Source organism: Leptonotus elevatus, chromosome 1, assembly GCF_054856555.1.
Source record: "Leptonotus elevatus isolate MCC_2025b chromosome 1, RoL_Lele_1.0, whole genome shotgun sequence".
NCBI classification, from domain to species: Eukaryota; Metazoa; Chordata; class Actinopteri; order Syngnathiformes; family Syngnathidae; genus Leptonotus; species Leptonotus elevatus.
In genome coordinates this window covers 33,108,513-33,129,660 of record NC_141239.1, presented here as the reverse complement: position 1 = coordinate 33,129,660, position 21,148 = coordinate 33,108,513, and the positions used below count along the sequence as shown (strand labels likewise).

General features: G+C 40.2%; 3 protein-coding genes across 3 annotated transcripts; 1 reads left to right on the top strand and 2 right to left on the bottom strand.

Annotated features, from left to right (window-relative positions):
• Nucleotides 1-124: 124 nt before the first annotated feature.
• Nucleotides 125-4,595, bottom strand: anks4b (ankyrin repeat and sterile alpha motif domain containing 4B). The gene is made up of 2 exons (XM_086081378.1): nt 4,296-4,595; nt 125-2,126 (listed from the first exon to the last, which is right to left on the bottom strand). Exons 1-2 carry the CDS (start codon nt 4,454-4,456, stop codon nt 1,016-1,018), a joined length of 1,272 nt encoding a protein of 423 aa, XP_085937504.1. The 5' UTR covers nt 4,457-4,595; the 3' UTR covers nt 125-1,015.
• Nucleotides 4,596-5,042: 447 nt separating this feature from the next.
• slc25a17l (solute carrier family 25 member 17-like) lies at nt 5,043-13,124 on the top strand. Its single transcript, XM_086098440.1, has 9 exons — nt 5,043-5,308; nt 5,433-5,493; nt 8,230-8,296; nt 8,380-8,534; nt 8,633-8,749; nt 8,834-8,979; nt 9,298-9,393; nt 10,570-10,652; nt 11,414-13,124. Exons 1-9 carry the CDS (start codon nt 5,234-5,236, stop codon nt 11,559-11,561), a joined length of 948 nt encoding a protein of 315 aa, XP_085954566.1. The 5' UTR covers nt 5,043-5,233; the 3' UTR covers nt 11,562-13,124.
• Nucleotides 13,125-16,302: 3,178 nt separating this feature from the next.
• dxo (decapping exoribonuclease) lies at nt 16,303-21,110 on the bottom strand. The gene is made up of 7 exons (XM_086093873.1): nt 20,752-21,110; nt 19,781-20,235; nt 18,614-18,840; nt 17,815-18,034; nt 17,598-17,733; nt 17,433-17,527; nt 16,303-16,625 (listed from the first exon to the last, which is right to left on the bottom strand). Exons 2-7 carry the CDS (start codon nt 20,227-20,229, stop codon nt 16,517-16,519), a joined length of 1,236 nt encoding a protein of 411 aa, XP_085949999.1. The 5' UTR covers nt 20,230-20,235; nt 20,752-21,110; the 3' UTR covers nt 16,303-16,516.
• Nucleotides 21,111-21,148: the final 38 nt, after the last annotated feature.

The following is a 21,148-nucleotide window of genomic DNA, read 5'->3' as shown; positions in this document are numbered from 1 at the left end:
CCATTTGCTTGTTAATGTATTTAGTGTGAAATCTGGGCCTGTTTAATTGAACAAAAATGATGACATATTCACAGGGAGTCCTGAGCCCCAGGAAAGTTATAAGAATATGGCAGCAAAAAACACACACAGGTTTACTGTTGCCATCTAATGGAAGAGCATTTCATTGTCTTGACTCTTGCCTGTCACTATACATCCCTGATATGTGCCTTGCAAATGTTTTCAATCTTTAGTATGGTTGACTGTTTGCCCTGTTCAAAAAATGGCACAAAGAACATCGGTGACGTTGGCTCTCTTCACCCACATGTTGAGTGCATTGCTTCACCAAAGTCGATTCATTTTTGTTTCTCACTTCACTCAAGCGGTGGTACATGTTAAGCTTTCTCGCATTGTAACCAAAATTTTTACTCGTAACATGTAGCAAAAAGTTATGACTGCATCAAGTAAGCCTTTTTCACCCCTGCAAACGTACAGTAGGTACACAGTGACAACAATCAACAACAGCAAGTCAAACCTGCTGCCTCTAAATCGCAGGCTACTCTCACCTGAAATGATCTGCAGTATTTATTTGATATCTGGCGTCACATGAGTTCAATTTTGTGTCTTGCTGCAATGTCATAGAGCCAAAGAAATTCAAATGATTGCCATTTATTAATTACAAATTTGTCCCCAGTATGAATGTTTTACAGGTGCATTGATTAAATCATTAAATGAACACATTTCTATTTGTCTTTGAACTTGACTAGAAGAGACAGGTGTACATTCCATATTCCTGTTTTCTTTTTAACCACAAAAACATGGCGCGATTGTCAAGGAAGAAGAGAGAGGCCAAAAATAATAGCAAACAGTCGAGAATAAGGAGAGCGTGTGGATATTTTGTGAGGCTGTTGTCAGTGATGGAAAGCGTGGTGTGTGGCAGGCCTTTCCCGGGCAAGAGATAATCTTGTTTGATCACGGAATCATCTATTGTACAGTACATCAAACAACAGATTGCAAGTGTCATCTTTTATTGAGGTTTTCACAGGCAGCTGTCTCCCATAGCACCCGGTCTCTCTAGCGCATTCTTGCGACGCGCAACAGCTTCCAGGATCTTCTTTCGAAGCCCTAACTGGATGCGTATGCTTTTCAGGTCTTCGTCGCAGCAGAGCATGAGCGCATCCAGGTCCAGGTGCTCTCGGGTGAACGCCGGGGCAAATTCGGTCAAGGAGATGGATGACAAGAATGCATCAAGTGGAGATGTTTCCTCCTCATCGTCATCCAAGCCCAGGTCGTCCTGCTCCCATGGGACCTCCGCGTCAGGGTTGCCCTCTAAGGCAGAGGAGTCTTCCTCTCCCTCGAGCGTTTCGTTCTGAACAAGGTAGCCGAGGTTTTCGTTGTTCCCACTCGCGACATCTTCCGTCTCCAGGCTCATCCTCTTCATGAAAATGAGACCACCCAGACCGGGCCTGTTGAAGATAGACTGTTTGACTTCATCGTCTCCGTAGCCGGCCTCTCCTTCCTCTTCGAGCATCCTCTCGTCCTGCTCGTTGAAAACATCCAAAAACTCCGGATTCTCTGACGCCGCATCCTCCTGCTTGAGGAAAATGACGTTGCCATCTGCTGCAGATCTCTGCAGAGTGTCCTTTTGCTTCTTCCCAAGATTCTTTTGCAGTGTGCCTTTCACCCTGGCTGTCAGTGAGCCGGATTTTTCAGAGGCGATGAGCTTGGAGAACTGCTCATTGGCGCCAGTCACGGAGCCGACGCTAGACAAGGCCGACGTGTCGCTGGCCTCTGAAGCAGAGCCAGTTTCCGCCCCGCGGTACATCTTATCCATCTTGCTTTGGTGTCTCCTCTTCACCTTCTCGCAAAGTTTCACCCGTTTCGCCGCTTCTTTGCTGGCCTCTTTCTTTAACCTGGCAACCCTTTTTGGATTCTGGTTGGTCTGCTGGGAGGAGGCGGTGTCCAGGAAGCGCACACAATCCATGCGGTCCCGCGAGGCAGCCACGTCCATCGCCGTGTGCAGGTCGTTGTCCAGGGCGAACAGGTTGGTGTCGAAACTGACGAGGAAGCTGAGGATGTGCATGTGGCCGTTGGCGGCGGCGTGGTGCAACGGCGTGTTTCCCCAGATGTCACTTCTGTTGGAGTCTCCCCTGTTACACACAAATGTTTTGGTGAGACAAAGTATTACATCATTTTTCCAAACATATCCATACTACTTATCCTCGTGAGCATCGTGGGTCGGCTGGAGCCTATCCCAGCTGACTTTGATCAAGTGGCATACACCCTGAACTGGTGACAAGTCAATCAGAGAGCACAAATAGACAAGCAACCACTGGAAATCACAATGACACCTATCGACAATTTAGAGTCTTCAATGAATCTAACATCCATGTTTTTGTAAGATTTGTGTACAAATGTATTTATTTATCTGAAAAATCAGGCTTATAACTGAGCCACTGCATTTAACAAACAGGTTGCAGTAAGTTTCATGTTTGAATAGCACTGAAATAAAATATTAAGATTTAATGTTCCATTAATATAACATTCTTCCATGCTTAATGTGTGAATCCTAACCCTAAGACGTTTTGTTGAATATTTCCCAAAAAATTGAGGTTTAAAAATCGATTCAGCCGCATATTGAATCGATTCGAGAATTGCGTGCTATAATATCGCGATATATTGCTGAATCGATTTTTTAGATTTCTAGTGTTCACTACTTTTCAGAGTACATTGTGGGTAATTTTGTGAGCCTTTCATTTTCGCTCCCTGTACATTCGAACACCCCTTCAAAATGGCGTGACCCCTCAGTAGGGCACTATTTAGGGAGTAGGATGCACATTCTGACACAGCCAGGGTTAGTGAGAGGTGGAGCAAGAGTCTGATTTCCTGTTGAGTACCCTTTAAAAACACATTTTGTCACTTGCTGTCGACTGAAGATGACATCACGCATACTAGGTAATGACCAGTCGTGGCTCAGTTTGCTTGCGTCACATGACCAAACCCAGGAAACAGGTGAACCGTATTGGTCGTTACCTGTTTCCGGAGCACCTGTAAATTTTAGTCAACAGCAAATGGGCAAAATGTGTTTTTAAATGTATTAATAGTACATGAAAAATAATGAAGTTAAATTATCAAATTAATTCTGGACAAAATATTAACTTTTTACTGCTGAAAATGGTTAAATGAGGCAAGTAGCTTAAATGTTTTCTTCCACTTTCTGCTCCTTGTCAAGGTCCAATTATTGATTTAAAAAAATGTCAGCTTACTACCGATTTTTCTTGGTTTGGTTCTCATTGTGGAGATCGACATAATACAGGAGCTGCGGACCAGCCCAAAATTTGCTTATTGGCTTATAGAAAACTGTGATGTAGTATTTTTTTTAATAACTCCCATTTATAAAAATAAAAATAAATTAAAAAAGAGAAAGAAACTGCTATAAAAAAAATAAATTAAGGGTGGAGAATTCCAAAGCTGGCCTTACACCCTTCTAATTTTCTGTATGTGTCACTTAGATGGAAAAAGTTGCCTTACAACATCATAGCTGCGAATGTTCAAAATATAGATTATTGCATGACAAGGAAAACAAAATCATTCAACCCCCCCCCCCCCCCCCCCCCCCCACAAAAGTAATTGGTAAGCCATTAAGATGTAAAGTCCTCTGCAGGTGAGTTTTAGTGCTCCGGCAATAAAAATCATTACAGCAGCAACTGTCGTGCGTGTCATGAACAATGAGCCAATTATTTATGGACACGTTATTGAAGTGAGAAAGTCTTCCACTGGAAAAATTGAGAATGATGTGCCAGTTCGTGACCAGGCTCTTTTGTTGTGTCTAATGAGCACTGTAGATGGGGGCGTTTAGGGGTGAATGAAGCGTTCTTTTGTTTAGCTGTGTTTTTTTCCTCTTGCTAAATATTTGACCCAGCCTAACAGAGAGTTGCCACAAAAGGGGAATGGAGTTTTCTTTTGGTTTGATGACCATAGTGTAAGTAACTCATGTCGCAGTACTACGATATATTTTTTAAAGCTTTTTTGGGGGGGTTGGAGGGCACATCCTCACATATGTGCATTTCTTACACAAACAACAAGACAAGTGAGTCAGTGTTGATAATTTAGCAGTTTGGTCAGTGTATTTACTGACTTTTCCAACTCCTAGAAAAGATACTAGTGAATTTATTTTCTCCCCTCCTCCCCAAGGGACAACCTTCAAGGCCATCTCACCAACCCCTTCATTTTGTAATCCAAATAAACCACACAAAGGGATATTCTGTATTTGAATCCAAGTGGCAAAGAAGAACATACGGTTCAATTCAATTTCTCACCCTCTGCTGCATATGAGCTGAAGCGCATCCACATGTCCATGAAAAGCAGCCAGCAGCGTGGGCGTCATGCCATCTTCGTCCGGAGAATTCAGGTCCTTCCTGGTGGCCTCCTTTAAAAGGTCCAGGTAACCGTCTATGGCTGCCTTGTGGTATCGAGACATGGCTGTCCTCTCCCAGAATTAAAAAGAGAAAGCAGAAACAAATTCTTCACCTTCTTCAAGAGCACAAAGCCTTCAGACCAAGTGAGCTCATGGAGGGCGTCGACATGTCAGCAGCACAGAGCCATAAAACAATGGCAAAGTCCAGTCCAGTGCTGTCTGTTTATGCACAAGCACAAACCTCCCATTATGTATCAATTAGCCTGCTGCAGGCCTGCTTTACTGATTCCATTCTACAATACTCTTTTATGACAAGTGTGATAAAGTGTGATAAATGGTAACAATTTCCTTCATAATATTGGTGTAATAAAAATGTGTGTGTGTGTCTGTCTGTCTATCTATCTATCTATCTATCTATCTATCTATCTATCTATCTATCTATCTATCTATCTATCTATCTATCTATCTATCTATCTATCTATCTATCTATCTATCTATCTATCTATCTATCTATCTATCTATCTATCTATCTATCTATCTATCTATCTATCTATCTATCTATCATTAGCATCAATATGGTGTACTTCACTCGTCAGCTCCTTAGATGGCGCTGGTGGGTATTTCAGTTTAATGCCAGCCACGACGAAGGAATGCGGAAGCCAAATGAATGGGGGAGTAAACAACGGTCTTATTTCCTGCTTTTTTTCTTTCTATGTGACAGTTTGACATGTGAATGTTTGACTACTAGCAACTATTTACTCAGTGAGACAGACGTTTAAGACTCAACCAAGTTGTTGCCAGACAAACCTTGCGCCGTCGTACCCTGTGAGAGCTGTCAATATGTCCACTAATGGAAACTCACCGGTCGGCCTAATGTCTTACGAGACTCTGGTCCACGCTGTGGCAGGTGCAATGGTGAGTGGAAGGCAGAGATAGTACGATAGCAAGACACGGCGTGGCATTTGCGCCTAATATTGCGGTTTGTAACTTTCAACTCATTGTGAATCTCGGTTATCAATTGTACATGATGTAATTTCAGGGCAGCGTGACAGCGATGACCACCTTTTTCCCTTTGGACACAGCTAAAAGTCGTCTACAGGGTGAGTTCATCCTGAACACCAGCCCTTCTCCTGTCAGTCAAGCAAAATCTCTATTAACTGTATTTCAGTTCTTAATATTCTTAACTGTGGTTGCACATTTGACAGCGGAGCCTTGAGCCTTTAGTGACCTGATTTACGAGATTTTTTGTGATACTTTCACTTGTCAGCAAAAAATTGAGATACGAGTGTTTTTTGGTGGAAGTGAACTAACTCAACTCGCTTCACAAGAAGCAGCACTTTGACAGTTGGTGAACAAAAAATAGGCTTCAAGCCATTTAATTTACTCTTGTCACTTCCAGTTAAACTTTATCATCAAACAAAAAAAGGGATTACACGTTATGTATTTAAATGAGACATTCCTTCTTCTTTTTTCTTCTTCTTTTACCTACTTGATGTAGATACCTGATAAAACAACCACAGAGTTGTGCCTTGGAAATTCCGCTTAGCTTAAAGGTCCATTGTGCCGTTTTAAAAGGTAATATATTAAAGCCTTTTCTACATCATGCATGCTCGCCAATGCCCAGATGAGTACAAAGAGCTCTGACTGTTTTACTCTGACTGCATCTATCAGCTTTAATAAAAGTTTGCGTATGACATTCAGAATATTTGTTCATATCAAACTATCGGGGTCATTTTTTTCCATTTTAAATAATGCAAGTAATTAGTTGATTAGAAAATGAGGAGGATGAGAGCGTGCAGTGGATCAAAAAACATTGAAAACGTCCTCATAACATTAAATGTCGAAATAATTAATAGATAACTGGTGCTCTTTAATGCTAGCAAACAATACAACAATACAAAACAGAGAGTAGAATGGATAATAATGAATACCATCATCAGTGTCATGTAGGGCTGGGTATCGATTCAGATTTCCAAAATCGATTTGATTCAGAAGGCGTTGATTTTTGATTCCGTTAAGGATTTCATGCAGTACCGTGCAGACATTCTCACAAGTAACAATGCTGTAATAAAAACTTCTTGCTCTTACTTGGTGCATTAATATGAAAAAATATGAATATTTTCATTTAAAATGGAATCCAATGCAGTTACATGAATCATGTATGTTTTATTGAACATGACCTGATCAAAACTATAAATAATAATTTAAAAAAAATGTAATGAAACAATTATGCAAATAATAAATAATAAATCAAATGTAAATATAATTAAAAAAAAATAATAATTTAAAATAATAAATAAATTAAAAACTAAATAAAAATCATACTAAAATAATAATAAAAAATAAGTAATTTGAAATTGAAGAAATATGAATATTTACATTTAAAATTGAATCCAATGCAGTTTTATTAATCATGTATGTTTGATTGAACATGACCTGATCAAAACCATAAATAATAATTGAAATCTATTACAACCACAGCACTATGTAAATAAAGTGGCAAAAACACTGGGCTTTTTTCTCAGTGACGCGAGAAGGCACATTAATTTATGTTGAGGGCCAAATTAAAAAGTATTGATTAATGGTTTTATGAATCGATTTGATATCAATATATCGTTTTTTTTAGTTTTTTTTAACCCAGCCCTAGTGTCATGCGTATATCCTTTTTAGCCACAGCTAGAGTGGTGGAAGAGTGTTAACACATCTGTCTTACAGTTCACAGGTCCTGGATGTGAATCCGGGCTCTGGCCTTCCAGTGTATGTGTGTGTAGTTTGCATGCTTTGTCCGTGTCTTGTGTGGGTTTCCTCACACGTTCCAAAAAAACCCAAACATGCACGGTAGGTTAATTGAATCTTCTAAATCAGTATTTAGACACTTAAATACTGAAGTGGGCCACAAATTTTCCATCATTGCTACTGTGGGGCCACATAGCACCACGTACTTCCTAACCAGATGTTTGACAAAAATGTTATTTTAAATATAGACAAATATGTGCTCTTAATATATTTCATTTTTCAGAATACATTTTTCAATACATGTATAAAAGCTCCACTATCCTCGAGATCAGTCTAGCTGCAGACTGCGCTACAACTTCAAGTGGAGGTCACGTGTTTCCGGTGGCGCTCTCATGGCCAAGTGGAGCTCCACCGGAAACACGTGACCTCCACTTCTACTTCTTTCAGCATAATTCTAAAAAGTCTAACCCTAACTATAACCGTAACCCAAACATACGTGACGTTGTATTATTTGTATTTTTGACTATATTTCACTGTAAATTTAAAGATGGTTGATGGTGCTTTCTTTGGATGTCATGTGATTCTGGTGGAGCTCCACTCGCCCATGAGAGTGCCACCGGAAACACGTGAGCTCCACTTGAACACCGAAGTTGTAATGCAGCGCCACCAAGTGAGACGTAGCGTAATTACAGTATAAGTGGAGTTGTCGTTTCGCTCAAATGAAGGTGACGTGTTTTCAGTTGAGCTTTGGAGGTCAGTCATGTGTTTCGGGTGCAGCTGTGGAGCTCCACTCGCCCATGAGTCTGCAGCTAGACTCTTGCTATCCTAACCCAACAACAAAGGGTTTGATGCAAAAAACAAAATAACCACATACTGTAATTTTTTTTCCTGGTACAAAAAAAAACAAACACCATACAAGGACAACACAAAATGAACGGCAAACGTAATTTTTTTTTCACAAAAATCAACTCACTCAAAATAGTAATATTATTGAGGTACTGTGTTTGCCCTGCATCCCATTCCAAAATATGCTAATATGGATGGATGGGTGGTTCACTGGATCTGTAAATAATATATTGTGTTTGTGTGTGTGTTTTTAGTTGATGAAAGTAGAAAGTCCAAATCCACCCCAGTCATCCTGGCCGAGATAGCGCAGGAAGAAGGCGTGTAAGTACGCTGTTGAATTTGAGTAATGCATATTAGTGATGTGCACAGATGACTGAACCTGTCCAAATAACATGTCGTTGCAGGCTGGCTTTGTACAGAGGCTGGTTCCCGGTCATCTCCAGCCTCTGCTGCTCCAACTTTGTCTACTTCTACACCTTCAACACACTGAAGAGGCTGACGGTCACAGAGCCACAGCAGTCGCGACTTGGCAAAGACCTGCTCATGGGCATCATTTCAGGTGAAATAATATAAAGTGAATTTGTTCCAGGCTGAAACTCTCACCACCGTCCGTACATTTTTGTCTATTGAAACCATTTGCCTTTGTTGCTCACGCAGGGGCAGTGAATGTGATACTTACCACGCCAATGTGGGTGGTCAACACTCGTTTGAAGCTCCAGGGGGCCAAATTCAGAAATGAGGACCTTCATCAGACGCACTACAAGGGCATTTTTGGTGTGTGTGTGTGTAGTTGTCAACGTGCAATCAAACCTTTTCTGTGGGACGCCCAGTTACGTTTTTGTGCTGTTCCTTCTTTAGATGCATTCTCCCAGATCATAGCGAGCGAGGGGGTGGGGACGCTGTGGAACGGCACTCTGCCCTCACTCATCCTTGTCTTAAACCCAGCTGTGCAGTTCATGTTCTATGAGTCCATGAAGAGGAAGGCGGGGAAAGGAGGCAGGAAGGTGAGCAGAATGTCTAATAATTAAAGGAATAGGACTTATGAAATGTATGGATCTTGGGCTTTCAGAAAATGCACTGTAACGTCAAACATAAATAAGGTGGAATGTTCGCTGTAAACAGGACAAAAGATGATTACAATTTTGAGGGTTGTTTTTGCACCTTTAAACCATCTGCTTAAAAGTGTTTCAGTCATTTCTCTGCATGTATATGCTAGAAATGGGCTGTTCACCCTTTCCATAGGTCCCTAGTATTATGAAAATGTATTTATTAAACACTTTAAATAGTATTATGATGACGACTGAGTTGGCACTCTTCCACAGATATCATCTTTAGAGATCTTCCTCATCGGAGCTGTTGCCAAAGCCGTCGCAACCACTGCCACATATCCACTGCAGACAGTTCAAGCCATACTCAGGGTAAAATACTGGATTGTATGAAAATACAATAACATTTCTTTATTTTAGTTACTTCATTTGTTAAATAGAAATTGTTCAATTAAACTACTGGCTAAGAATGGACATCAGTGGATTTAGCCAAGAGAATTGTCAGTCGTGTGGAGTGTTGTGACCCTTTGATATTTGGTCAGTTGTGAGGTTGATTAATTTATTGATTGAGTCTGAAAACAACAGAGGCAAAATGGACTGCATTAGTTGGTTGCAACTAGCAGAAGTGCTATTCAATAATTCTTCTCTAGTTTACAATCCAAGGAGGATTGTTAGCAAGAGGAAGTTGAGTTACTTCCAGGCAACATTATTCTGCTTTTGAAACAGGAGTAGCAAAAAATTACCATTCTACTGATAAAATATTTTAATCTATATCAATGAACTTATTGGTAATTGCCCCATATTGTGCATCCCATGTATTGTAACTAATCATCTTAGGTTACGATTGTTCATTAAAGGGGAACCCCCCACAAAATACATTCTTGACAATAATATGTTCTATGCAGACCATCTAGTCTAAATACAGTATTCTGGTTAATATTGCGTTAGTGGAATAATATCAGTTAAGCAGCAAAATCCACAAGTTTTCATCAATATCAAAAAGCGGCCATTTTGCCACTTGCTGTCGAGTGAAAATGAATACGGTTGCTCAGGCCTCAAATAACAGCCAATCTCAGTTAACAACCAATCACAGCTCAGCTTCAGAGGTGAGCTGTCATTGGTTGTAGCTAGAGCCCTGAGCAACTGTGAAGTCATCTTCAGTCAACAGCAAGTGGCAAAATGGCCGCCCCATGAGATGGATAAAAACAGCTGAATTTTGCTGCATAACTCATATTCTATAAATGTAATATTAATCAGCATGTCACGTTTATACTAGTAAGGTCACACATAGCATAAGAAATGTTTAAGGTTGCCTTCCAACTTTAAATAGTTAACTTCCTGTTTACACCTGATTGCTTGTCAAAAAAAACTGCACCGATTAAGTGTTTCACATTTTGTCAATTAGTTTTCTGCACAAATGTAATTTTGTACAGCAAATGCCGTGTTTAGTGAATTTTCATACCTCTGGGGCCACGGTAGATTTTGCATCGATTTAGTGGGACCTGCTCTCTCTCTTACTGATTAATTTCATGTGTGCCGTCTTATCAGTTTGGCCAGTACAAAGGTGATGGAAAGGGCGGCCTGATGGGAAGTCTGGCAAACATTTTCTCCTTGCTGATGGAACGAATTCAGTAAGTGCTTATCTCATGACGCACTGACAACCATACTACTTCCTTTTCATGCTTCCTGTTTTGTTATAAGGGAAATACAGTATTATGGAAAATTGACTTTTTAAATTACTTGTACTGTATACAAATAGGTGGGTGTCTGGAGTGGCTGCCCACTCTAAAGCTCTAAAAATATATATTTTGGAAGAGAAGTAAATATAAACAACTGATATTGTGGTTGCACAAGTGGGCACACCCTCGTATAGCTGGGGATGTAGCTATGCTCATAATGAACCGATCACATTCAAACACACGTTGAATGAGAGTCAGCACACACCTGCCAACATTTACAGTGCCTCTGATTAACCCCAAGTAAAGTTCAGGTATTCTAATAAGCTTTTTTTCTTTCAAACAAAACCTGAAGGTTTGTACTAACATGGACCGTTATATTTGGAACTGATCATAATTCTCTGCACCTTGAGTAAGTTATACTGTTTCACATTCTCCAGCAGCCGCGTTTGGCTCATTTGTACAACCTAGGACAGAGAGGGTGAAAAATGTGCTGTAATACTTGATCCTTGTATTATTTTGAATGAAGTCTACCACAGATAATTATGTTATTAAGACATTTTGGGACTGTTTTGATGAGTGAAAATGTCATATTCCTTTCACGGGAATCTGTGTTGAAGTGTGACAGGAACAAAGTGGTCAGATCAGATTTGGATTTCCAGACCTTGTACGATGGCTGGTCGTTCATTTATAAAGACGTGTTCTATTTGTGACAGAAAGCATGGTGTCCTGGGGCTGTACAAAGGCCTGGAGGCCAAACTGCTTCAGACGGTGCTGACGGCTGCCCTTATGTTCGTCGTGTACGAGAAGATCACTGCCGCCACCTTCAAGTTCATGGGCCTGCACGGGAAGCTCAAGCAGTGAGTGGGTAGTCACTTGCAGTAAAAATCCAGCCGTGCCAGTGGATGCGCTGGGAGGTGGGAAGGGCTTCCCAGTCTCTCCTCAAATGTGCACCATAACCAGGGGGAGGAGAAGTACATAACACAAATCAAATGGTTCATTTGCGCGCAGGTGGACCACTTAATTCAGTTTGGTTACTATGTTAAACCAACTAATGAGATGAAATAAGGGCAAATTGCCTCTAATGGGGCCTTCATCGAGCCATTCCTCAACCAGTTTTGCATTTTAGGGAATACTAAAGATGACTATTCAAGAATTATAATATATTATATTATTATTATAATTGTTAAATCACAATAAGTTGTGTGCGACTGCAAATTAATGACCAAAGAAAAAAAAAAACTTTAAGTGTTATTATGGATGTTGATTTATTTACACAGTGACTTTTTATTTATTTTTTTATAATCAACAATCCTCATTACTATTGATATGAACACTCGCTATGAATTATGTAACAATGACAGCAGGATCGTGTGTGTGTGTGTGTGTGTGTGTGTGTGTGTGTGTGTGTGTGTGTGTGTGTGTGTGTGTGTGTGTGTGTGTGTGTGTGTGTGTGTGTGTGATTACTATCAGTTAAGCCCAAATGCAGTGATGAATGAGATATTTCATACTCAGCATCTCGCATAAGGTAACTCCAGCCCTTCCCCTGGTGAAAATAAGCAGTCTACAAAATGGATGGATGGTTCATCCAACACAACTTTTGCCATGTTCTTAAGTCATTTCCAGTAAGAAATGACCTACAGTTGCAATCAAATTTGTTCAACCCCCAATGCATATTAGACTTACTGGCAAAATGTACACATTTTCAGCTGTTTGTAATAAAATAGACAAGAACAGTTGTAATAGTTTAATAAAATAATATTAAAATGTTTTTTTAAATCTAAATTCACAAATGCTACTTTTAATCACTACTTCAGTCTCAAAATTATTCATCCCCTGTCTCAAGCACACCTAATGCAATTTGTAAGCTTCATTAGTTTGAGTGTGCTTGAGACAGATCACATAAATCCCTAAACACCTGGACTGGCACAAGACAGAACATATAAATACCTGGACTGACGACTTGGGGTTTGTTAAGAGTGATGTTTGATTGCATGTTAGAAATCAAAAGAAAAGCAGGCGCAAAGTCAAAAATAATTGTCTATGACTTTTCTATGAATGTGTGTCCCATATTTCTTCATGCAACTTTATCTGGGAAAGAGTCCAATGTCCTGCGTTTGTTAAATTGTTAATGTCAGTGCAACTCTCACAAGATGTTACTTACCTTTTTAACAGCACACTGTCATTGTTGTTGGCATGAACAAGTGCCTGTGGTGCAGATACTGCACCGGACACAATTAGCCCTTTACACATGACACTGGCTTGCATCACTTGGGTGCAGTGTTTACATGAAAATAACTTGTACTGCAACTCTTACTTGAAGCCATTTTCACGTCTTTTTTTGTATACTGTAAATTGTCTAAAAATCTCTTAAATCAGCTTGTACAGTTGTTATATTAATAAAGGTGGTTTAATAAAAAAATACAACTAAAATTGTCATCAAGATTTCAACTTGATTTGCTTTACACAAGCAAAGACAAAATGTAAGTTACACAGCATTGCGGACTTCGTGGAGATTCTATTCAGTTATTTTGCTTACATAATGTAAATGAATATGAAATAAAGGTGGTGTGCCTTTATCTCATTTCCTTCACGTCAGGTAGGAAAGAATTAGGGGAGTCCGTGGGTACAGTGAAGGTCACATCACTGAATGCTTTCCGGTAGAACAGATAAACCACAACTGGAAGAATAGATATATCGTGATGGAAAAAAAAAAAGTCAGAACGCTAGAGAATGCTATTTCTGTAGAAGTTGTGTGCGAATGCTGAAGAGCTAACCCTGAACTGAAAAGCTGTAGAATGAGGTGCATTTGAGGAAATGTAGAATGTGAGAATTGGAAAATCTTAATAATTGCTAACATGCTAGCAGTTCATATACTAACATACAGAAAAACAGTAACCTGAGAATGGAACGCTTAAAGCTGCCCAATGCAGAAAACTGAATTTCGAATTGTTACTGGCACGTGTGGCTGAAAAATTAAACTGCACCCTCCCTTCTCACGTACACAATGCACACATGACGTCACATTTGCAGACAGACTGCAGGAAATTCAAACCTGAATTCAGTCTGAAAACTATTGGCCAGTAATTGCACCCATTGTGAACAGCCTAGATGTTAATATGCTAATTAGAAGATGTTTAAATGTTCAAATAAAAATGCAATTGTAAAGATATTTTTGGGCAGGTTTCTACATAGGGCATCTTTAATGTCCTGGATGAAATTAACAGTTAAGAAATGTGAAAGTAGGAGGAAAATAGCCAAATGTCTCATAATTTGGGACTTTTAAGAATAAAAATGTTGAATTCTGATTAATGTGGAATGAATGGAATGTGAAAAATGTTAATCCAAGAAGCCTGAAACCTGGAATTGCTTGAGAAATGTGAAAGGATTACATCAAAGATGTAGAATGAAATGTGGAATACTGAAAGAAGTGGATATTTGGGGAATGTGAAAAATAGTTCAGTAGATGCATCTGAACAGTTTGAAGTTGGAATGGTTTCAAAAAGGGGAGAACTATGGAAGGATGAATTTATTATCGAAATTTGGCGAGTGTGGAAAAGAGGTGCCCAGATATCCTGAATGTAAGGATATTTAGATGTTGGAATGTTTTGAATTGGTTGAGAAATATGGTTGTTTTAGAAATGACAAAAAAATTGACGTAATAACTGGTTTCTGTGGTATAGAATAACAGCTGGCGTCGAGGGGAATACTTGTACCTCCAAAATCATCACTTTTCACAAGACCAAAAAACTAACAAAAAAGACAATATTATGTTGAACCATTACCATTTCATTGTCGAAGACCACAAGCCATTTTCAAAACATGTAGGTTGAGCAGTAGCATACATTTGTGAAAAAAAATCACTGCAACTGTAGACCAAATTTTGACGTAGGAGGTTTTGGCTCCAAACCAGCAATATGTGAATTGTCTTCAGCATTTACTCAACTATAAGAAAGTACTTAAACTCTGGAACTCTGAGGATCATCCTCGCGGGAGGCGAGCGTCTTTCATAAATTTCTTTTGTGGTGCTCAAAGTCTCACGGTACATTGTTGTCTGAAAGTGAGACAATTCCAAATGAAAACTGAATAAAATACTGAAACACTGATCAGTTGGACGTGCGTTAAAAAGTCTAGAGAAAGGTTTTAGTGCATTTGAGCGTCATCCTGAAATTGCACCAGAAAGCCGAATAGCAGCAGTTTATTAAGCAATGGAGGATTCGTTCCTAGAAGTGTATTTGTGTAATTTTCCAGTTTAGCAGCACAAATTTAAGCACATACAAATGTTTAGCCTTACCTTATCTGGCCGGGATCGGGTGCGAGTGTGACGATCCCGCGGCACTATCAAGATCACGTGGATGTCTGGATTTCGTTTCTCAAATCTCTTTTCAGAAATGTTCACACTCAAAAGCGTTTGCCTTCAACACATGCACGCACACCCACACCTTTGTCTTTGCGTCTTAGTGGGGACATCTCATAGACATAATGCATTTCCTAGCCCTTTACCCTAATCATCACAACCCTAAAAACAAACCAATATCCAATTCAAACCTAAACTCTCAAACCAAGTTTTGACCCTCAAAAAGAGGTCTGAACTTGTGATGCCCACAAGGACAGGTCGGTTCACACAATGGTAAAGTTAAAAAAAAATGGGAGTATGGGCCCATAATGTAGCAAAGAGAAAGGCACACACACACGATTGTTTTACTATCTTTGTGGGGCCATCTCATTGACATAATGCATTTCCTAGCCACTTCCCCTAACCTCAACCATCAAAAATGATTGCCTACCCCTATTCCTTACCCTAATCTCAGCTCAGCCATAACCCAATTCAAACCTAAACTCTAAAACCAACCCTCAAAAAGATGTCTAAACTTGTGGGGCCTGGCAAAATGGCCCCACATGGACGGGTGGGCCTCACAACTCTGTGAAAACCCGAAATGTTGGCCCCACTATGTAACAAAAACAAGACCCACCCCAAACACACAAGACTGAATCCACTAAAGGTTGGCGTGGCTTTTGCGTGGCGCTAACTGGTATAAATAAATGGATCAATCCGGGAGCGTCTAATCCACAAAGCACGTTTAGATGGGGAAATTGATTACCAACTGCGTTGCCAACCAGATTGCGCGCTGGTGGTTTCTGCATGTTTTTTAAATGAGGCAATATGCATATATTTGGCGCAGACATTGTCCACCTCTATGCAAATGATCCTTATTGATAAACAGTATTTAATTCACTAACACCTGCGCTAATTGCGGTTAGTGACGCAAATAACGTCTCATGGAAGCTGGCGTAAACTTGCTTCTGTCAGTAGAAGCCTGTCCATGGCTGCAGCGATAGACAGGCTCTCTCAACTGCTATAATTTTGCCATCGTGTTCTTGGCGCAAATCCAGCACTGCCACGTGTGGTAAATCAGGTGCTAACTGTGCTCAACTGTCAAACTTTGTGGCCGTGATTACGCCGGTATATGATTAAAATAAATAAATAGGATGTTAAGAGGAAGCAAAATGCGCGTGCAAAAGAAGATACATTTATCAGTGGACGTAGTTAATTTTTTTGTGGATTTGGCCTTCTGTTTTTGGCCTAACAAGATCGAGACAACGCTACGCCACACCAAATGCCTTTATTTGATGCTGCATCACAGAGTTGTGTAAAAAAGACAAAGGGTACTCTTCTGTTATGGCGCCAATGCTAAAATTTTGCGGGATCTTTGCGTGAAAGTTTGTGTGTCTTTGTTAAATCACCATTAAAAACAAAACAGCAAAAATAGATGTCGAGTTTGTTGAGCGCATCTGGGAACCTCTCAGGCGAGAATCTTTTAGCTCATTTCCTTCACGTACCAATCTGGCAGGAAAGAATAAGGCGAGTCCCTGTGGACAGTGTAGGTCACGTCACAGCGAGGGTTCCAGCAGAACAGATAGACCACACTGAAAGACAGAGAATACAGTTTAGGAGTGCATGTCCGACCCTTGTGCCCTCCTCTGGCATTTATGTACATTTTCTTGTTTTATTATCAGTAAGTTGCAAGTGTACAAATTGAGAAACTGATATTGTTAAAATTGCACAAATAAGAAATTTCTGATTGCTCATAATAACTCATTTGCTTCCAAAAACGTATAAATAAGTTTTATTTTAAATGTTTTAAGTGTCCCAAAGACGTATTGAATGTTTTTTGTATGTTTTGTTTTATGCTAGAGCATACAGAAGGCTTTGATGCAGCCTCTGAACTGCAGAGAACAGGTAAAGCATTGGTAGTTATTACAAAAACGGCCAGCAGGTGGCAGCAGAGTATAAGAGACCAACCAGGGCCATGTTGCAAACAAGCTCATTTACACCGTTCTAAACAGATTTGTGAATAATGATGAAATTTAGCTATATTCTAATGCTAATTGCTGCAAAATGGAAACTTTTTTTCTGATGAAAGAAGATATTCTCATCTTTCTTTTGGTAGGTTCCATGTTTTTATAGCAATAGAACACAATATTCTGTGGGCCTTGCAAAATCCAGTAAAACAGCTGGGAGTGAAAGGGGTCGCTTCAGTGAAAATGGCTGGGAGTGAATGAATTAATTAATTACAATAAGATAATCATCAATAAATTTAAATATTTTCAAAATGCACTTGCAATTATGGGTGCAATGGGGCAAATTTGGGTGCAAACCCAAACAATAGTGACAATTTGGAAAAGTCATTATTTACATGATTTTAGTTCACCATGAATATGCTGGGAACTCACTGAGGATTGTCTTCGGTCGCCACACGCTTGACAAAAGACAGGAAGTCGCTGCAGAAGTTCATGCAGACTGTTGGCCTCCAACACTTGTCCTCGGCCTGCTCCAAAAGACGCAGATGCGTTATTGCAATCGTCCGGTTCACGTTGCGCGCAGCCTGCAATACGTACCTTGATGAGCCGTGAAATCTTGGCGATGTGAAAGGTCTCCACGGAGACGACAACTCCGTCGTCATCCCGGAAGCCCGCCACGACGCGGGGGACTCCGGGGAGGAAGGACTGTGCCCACCACTTGAGCAGCTTGAACCTGATAAGAAAACAATGCAAAAGGTTAATAAATCCAAGACAATGTTATATTTACATATTTGTCGATTTTCAAAGTGATCACCTGTGAAAGTTGCTTCGTTGTTTGGGGGTACAGATCTCTGCGGACGTCTTGAGCTCCACATAGCAGGCGGGGGGAGCCGGAGCGTCTGGATCTTTGTCCCGGCAGTCCACCTCGCCGGAGAAGAGCAGCCTGTGATCCGAGAGACGAGTTTGGACCACGGTGCAGAAGGCCTCGTTGGTGTTGACCACGCCGCTGGAATCGGGGGAGCCGTCCTTCTTGTCTTTGAGGGAGACACGTTGCACATTTTGAAGTCAAAAGAATTTGATCACAGCAACAACAAAAAAGTTGCCATACTGCAGCTGACAATATTGTACACCAGAAAGGGACCCTAATGAAAGCTCATCCTATCGAAAAATGGATGATTGGGTTGCAATGTTATATCCAGTAGTCCAATATCAAATGTGTTAACTTTTTCCATTCAATTCACTCGTTTACATCCTTAGTGTTCATGTGTTTTTATGTTTGGCCTTGGAAGTCTGCAGACTGCAGCTCTACCAGTCAGTATACACTGCCCTTCCCTTCCTATGAGAGTACATTTACTGCAACTCCTCCATGCTAGCTAACGAACAAATGGGAGATTAGAGTTTTAAGGAGGGCAAGTATGAAGGTTTTGGTCGAGCAGACCTAAATGATAGCAGATAACGGGCAACCTTGTCGGGAGAATGTTTTTCATCACTGGTGGTTCATTTGGATGCAGTTCTATATAAAGGCTAAAAATGCTTTCGTAAAAACAACCCAAGCCACAATATGAAAAAAAATTACAGTAGACATCTGATCATAAAAAGTCGTAGCTCCCTACCTGCGCATATATACTGCTCAAACTTGTACCCCCAATACATCATTTCTTGGTGCCTCCCAGTGCGATTCTCTCGATCCCGGCGAGCGGCGTCCGTTTCCACCTCGCTGACGTAAAGGGTCCCCTTGAACCGGGTGACGGCCAGCCACCAGCCCTCCCGTGTCTCATACGGCGTGGTCAGAAGTTTGGTCAAATGGCCTCGCCACGTTACAAAGTCGATATCCAAACCTCTAACAAGGAGAGAAAAAAAAAAAGGTTATGATGTGGTTGTAGTCCCGTCCAAATTGTGGAATAATGATAATCGCAAGTTTTATTTAGGAAAACCGAACTCCATAGTATTGTTATACAATGAGAGCATAATTTAATAGAATGAAATCGCTTTTTGTCACTGCATCAACTTAATGTTTTTTTTTTAGGGGTGTCAAAATTAGTGCATTAATTTTGAGTTCATTTAAAGTTCCTTTAACTGCACTAATTTTTTTTAACACGCAATTAATGACCGCCCCTTACTTGGAAAGCCTGTAGTGGGGGAATTCAGACACATCCAGTCGACTACGTCAAAATTTAGCAGTAATAAATTTAATAATGCATATATTTGTGGAGACATTTTAAAAATGTGCAGAATTTCACAAGTTACTTCATGATTAAATAGCTCTTAATAGGAAAAGAAAAATGCACTGTCACCATGTTACAAATGCAATTATGCCATCTAGTGGCAGAAAAATGACAGGGTTTTTTAACAGTACAATACATCTTTTTAATTTTATGAATTATTTTGAAATTACTAGATCAATGACTAAAAGACACAGCCATATTTTTCCACTTTTATATTAGGAGTATGAAAACTGAGAATTTTTTTTATTGTACATTTAGAACAGATATAAAATGTATGATTAATCGTGAGTTAACTATAGAAGTCATGCGATTAATTACGATTAAAGATTGGAATCGCCTGACAGTTTTTTTGTCTTTTTTTTTTTTTACTGTAAATTTACTGTAATTACTACTGTATGTTGTACAACGTACGGTGTAGAGTGTTTTTTTTTAAATGTCCATTTAAATTAGTCTTGAGTTACGACTGCAGCTGTGGAATAAATTTAAATTGTCAATCAAGGCACCACTATCGTGACATTAGATGGCGAATACATTTGCAATTCCCACTCTACTTACGATGAAGACGACGCGTCCGCCTTCCGCATGAGCTTCAGTTTGTTGGCCAAGATCCATCGGAGGATGTGGTCCAGCTTTTCCTTCACACTTTCGTCCCTCTTTATATAACGATCCCTATATCCATCCCTCAGGTCAAAATGTGGAGTTTTCTCAGGTTCCGAATAGTACCTCATTTGCCTGCTGTCATTGAAGAACCTGCGCTCGGAGTCCAGGGAAAAGGAACCCACTTCGACAGGCTGCTTGTACAGGGGGAAGTCTCTTTCGTAAAGCTCCCTGCTGGTGCTCAAAGTTGGAGTGCTTGTTGACGTTTGCCGAGCTGATGGCCCGGAGTAGTGCTGCTGGTGATTTGGTTTGGAAAATTTATGTCCTCTCTCATTTTGTTCATTATCATCTCTCCATCTTTGCCGCTGGTGCTGGAAGCTGGAATTGTGGGAGCGGTGCTGGTTCATGGTTGCCTGTTGGGGAGAGAGAATTGACAATCACAATCAATGAAGCGACAGTATATGAAATGCTCTAATGCAGCGATTCCCAATTTGTAGGATGCGAGCAGGTCATAAATTGCAGTACACCGTTGACATGAATTACAGCGGAAAGAGACAGGCTTTCTCCTCTGACATTAGTGTAACCTTAAAAATGTGCTGCTGGAAGAATGGTCAAAAATCACCCAAAACACTCTTAAACCTCATGGAAAGCTTCCCGGGAAGAGTTGGATTTGTTATTTCTGCAAACGGTGGACTAATGTCATATCAAACCATTAGAGATTCAGATTTTTATGTATTATATTGAGTCAAGACAGCTGAAAGATTACTTTATGCAGTATGTGCACGCAACAATATTGCACATGGACGTGTGTGAATTTTCATCAACAATGACAGCAAACTACCATTACAGTATTAATAACTGTGGAGAACCAGCACCGACAACAAGATTGTTTTTTGTTTAGTTGTTTGTTTTTACGCCACTTGACTTACCTCAGTGAGACGTACCACAGCCGGTAATGTGACTCAAGAATGCTAAATTGATTTAATATTGGATCATCAGCAGGGTAAACGTGGGGAAAGGAAAATAGTTCGTAATGGAAGCTAGCAAGCTAATTAGCGTTGTGAGCTATCCCCCAAAACAGCGCGGTTCCTGCTTCGTTTTGGTTCTAAACAGCGGCCTATGCACTAATTACTTCTAACTATCGTCTATTTCCGAACCTAAACCGGACGATAAGGGCCCAATACTGGCCCATTCTGCTTGCTATGTTTGTAAAAATATGCAAAGATGAACACAACAGACACTGGACATGCAGAAACCACGCTTGACTACAGGGGGCAATATTGCCATTAAGATTGTGTAAGAAGAAGAAGAAAACATACAAGTACA

Coding starts and splice junctions, on each gene's coding strand:
- anks4b (XM_086081378.1), bottom strand. CDS start 4,456: ATGTCTCGATACCACAAGGCAGCCATAGACGGTTACCTGGACCTTTTA. Junction 2,127..4,295: donor CAGCTCATATGCAGCAGAGG/GTGAGAAATTGA, acceptor TGTGTGTAACAG/GGGAGACTCCAACAGAAGTG.
- slc25a17l (XM_086098440.1), top strand. CDS start 5,234: ATGTCCACTAATGGAAACTCACCGGTCGGCCTAATGTCTTACGAGACT. Junction 8,750..8,833: donor GCACTACAAGGGCATTTTTG/GTGTGTGTGTGT, acceptor TTCCTTCTTTAG/ATGCATTCTCCCAGATCATA. Junction 10,653..11,413: donor TTGCTGATGGAACGAATTCA/GTAAGTGCTTAT, acceptor TATTTGTGACAG/AAAGCATGGTGTCCTGGGGC.
- dxo (XM_086093873.1), bottom strand. CDS start 20,229: ATGAACCAGCACCGCTCCCACAATTCCAGCTTCCAGCACCAGCGGCAA. Junction 17,528..17,597: donor AGATTTCACGGCTCATCAAG/GTACGTATTGCA, acceptor CTTTTGGAGCAG/GCCGAGGACAAGTGTTGGAG. Junction 16,626..17,432: donor GCGACCGAAGACAATCCTCA/GTGAGTTCCCAG, acceptor TCTGTCTTTCAG/TGTGGTCTATCTGTTCTGCT.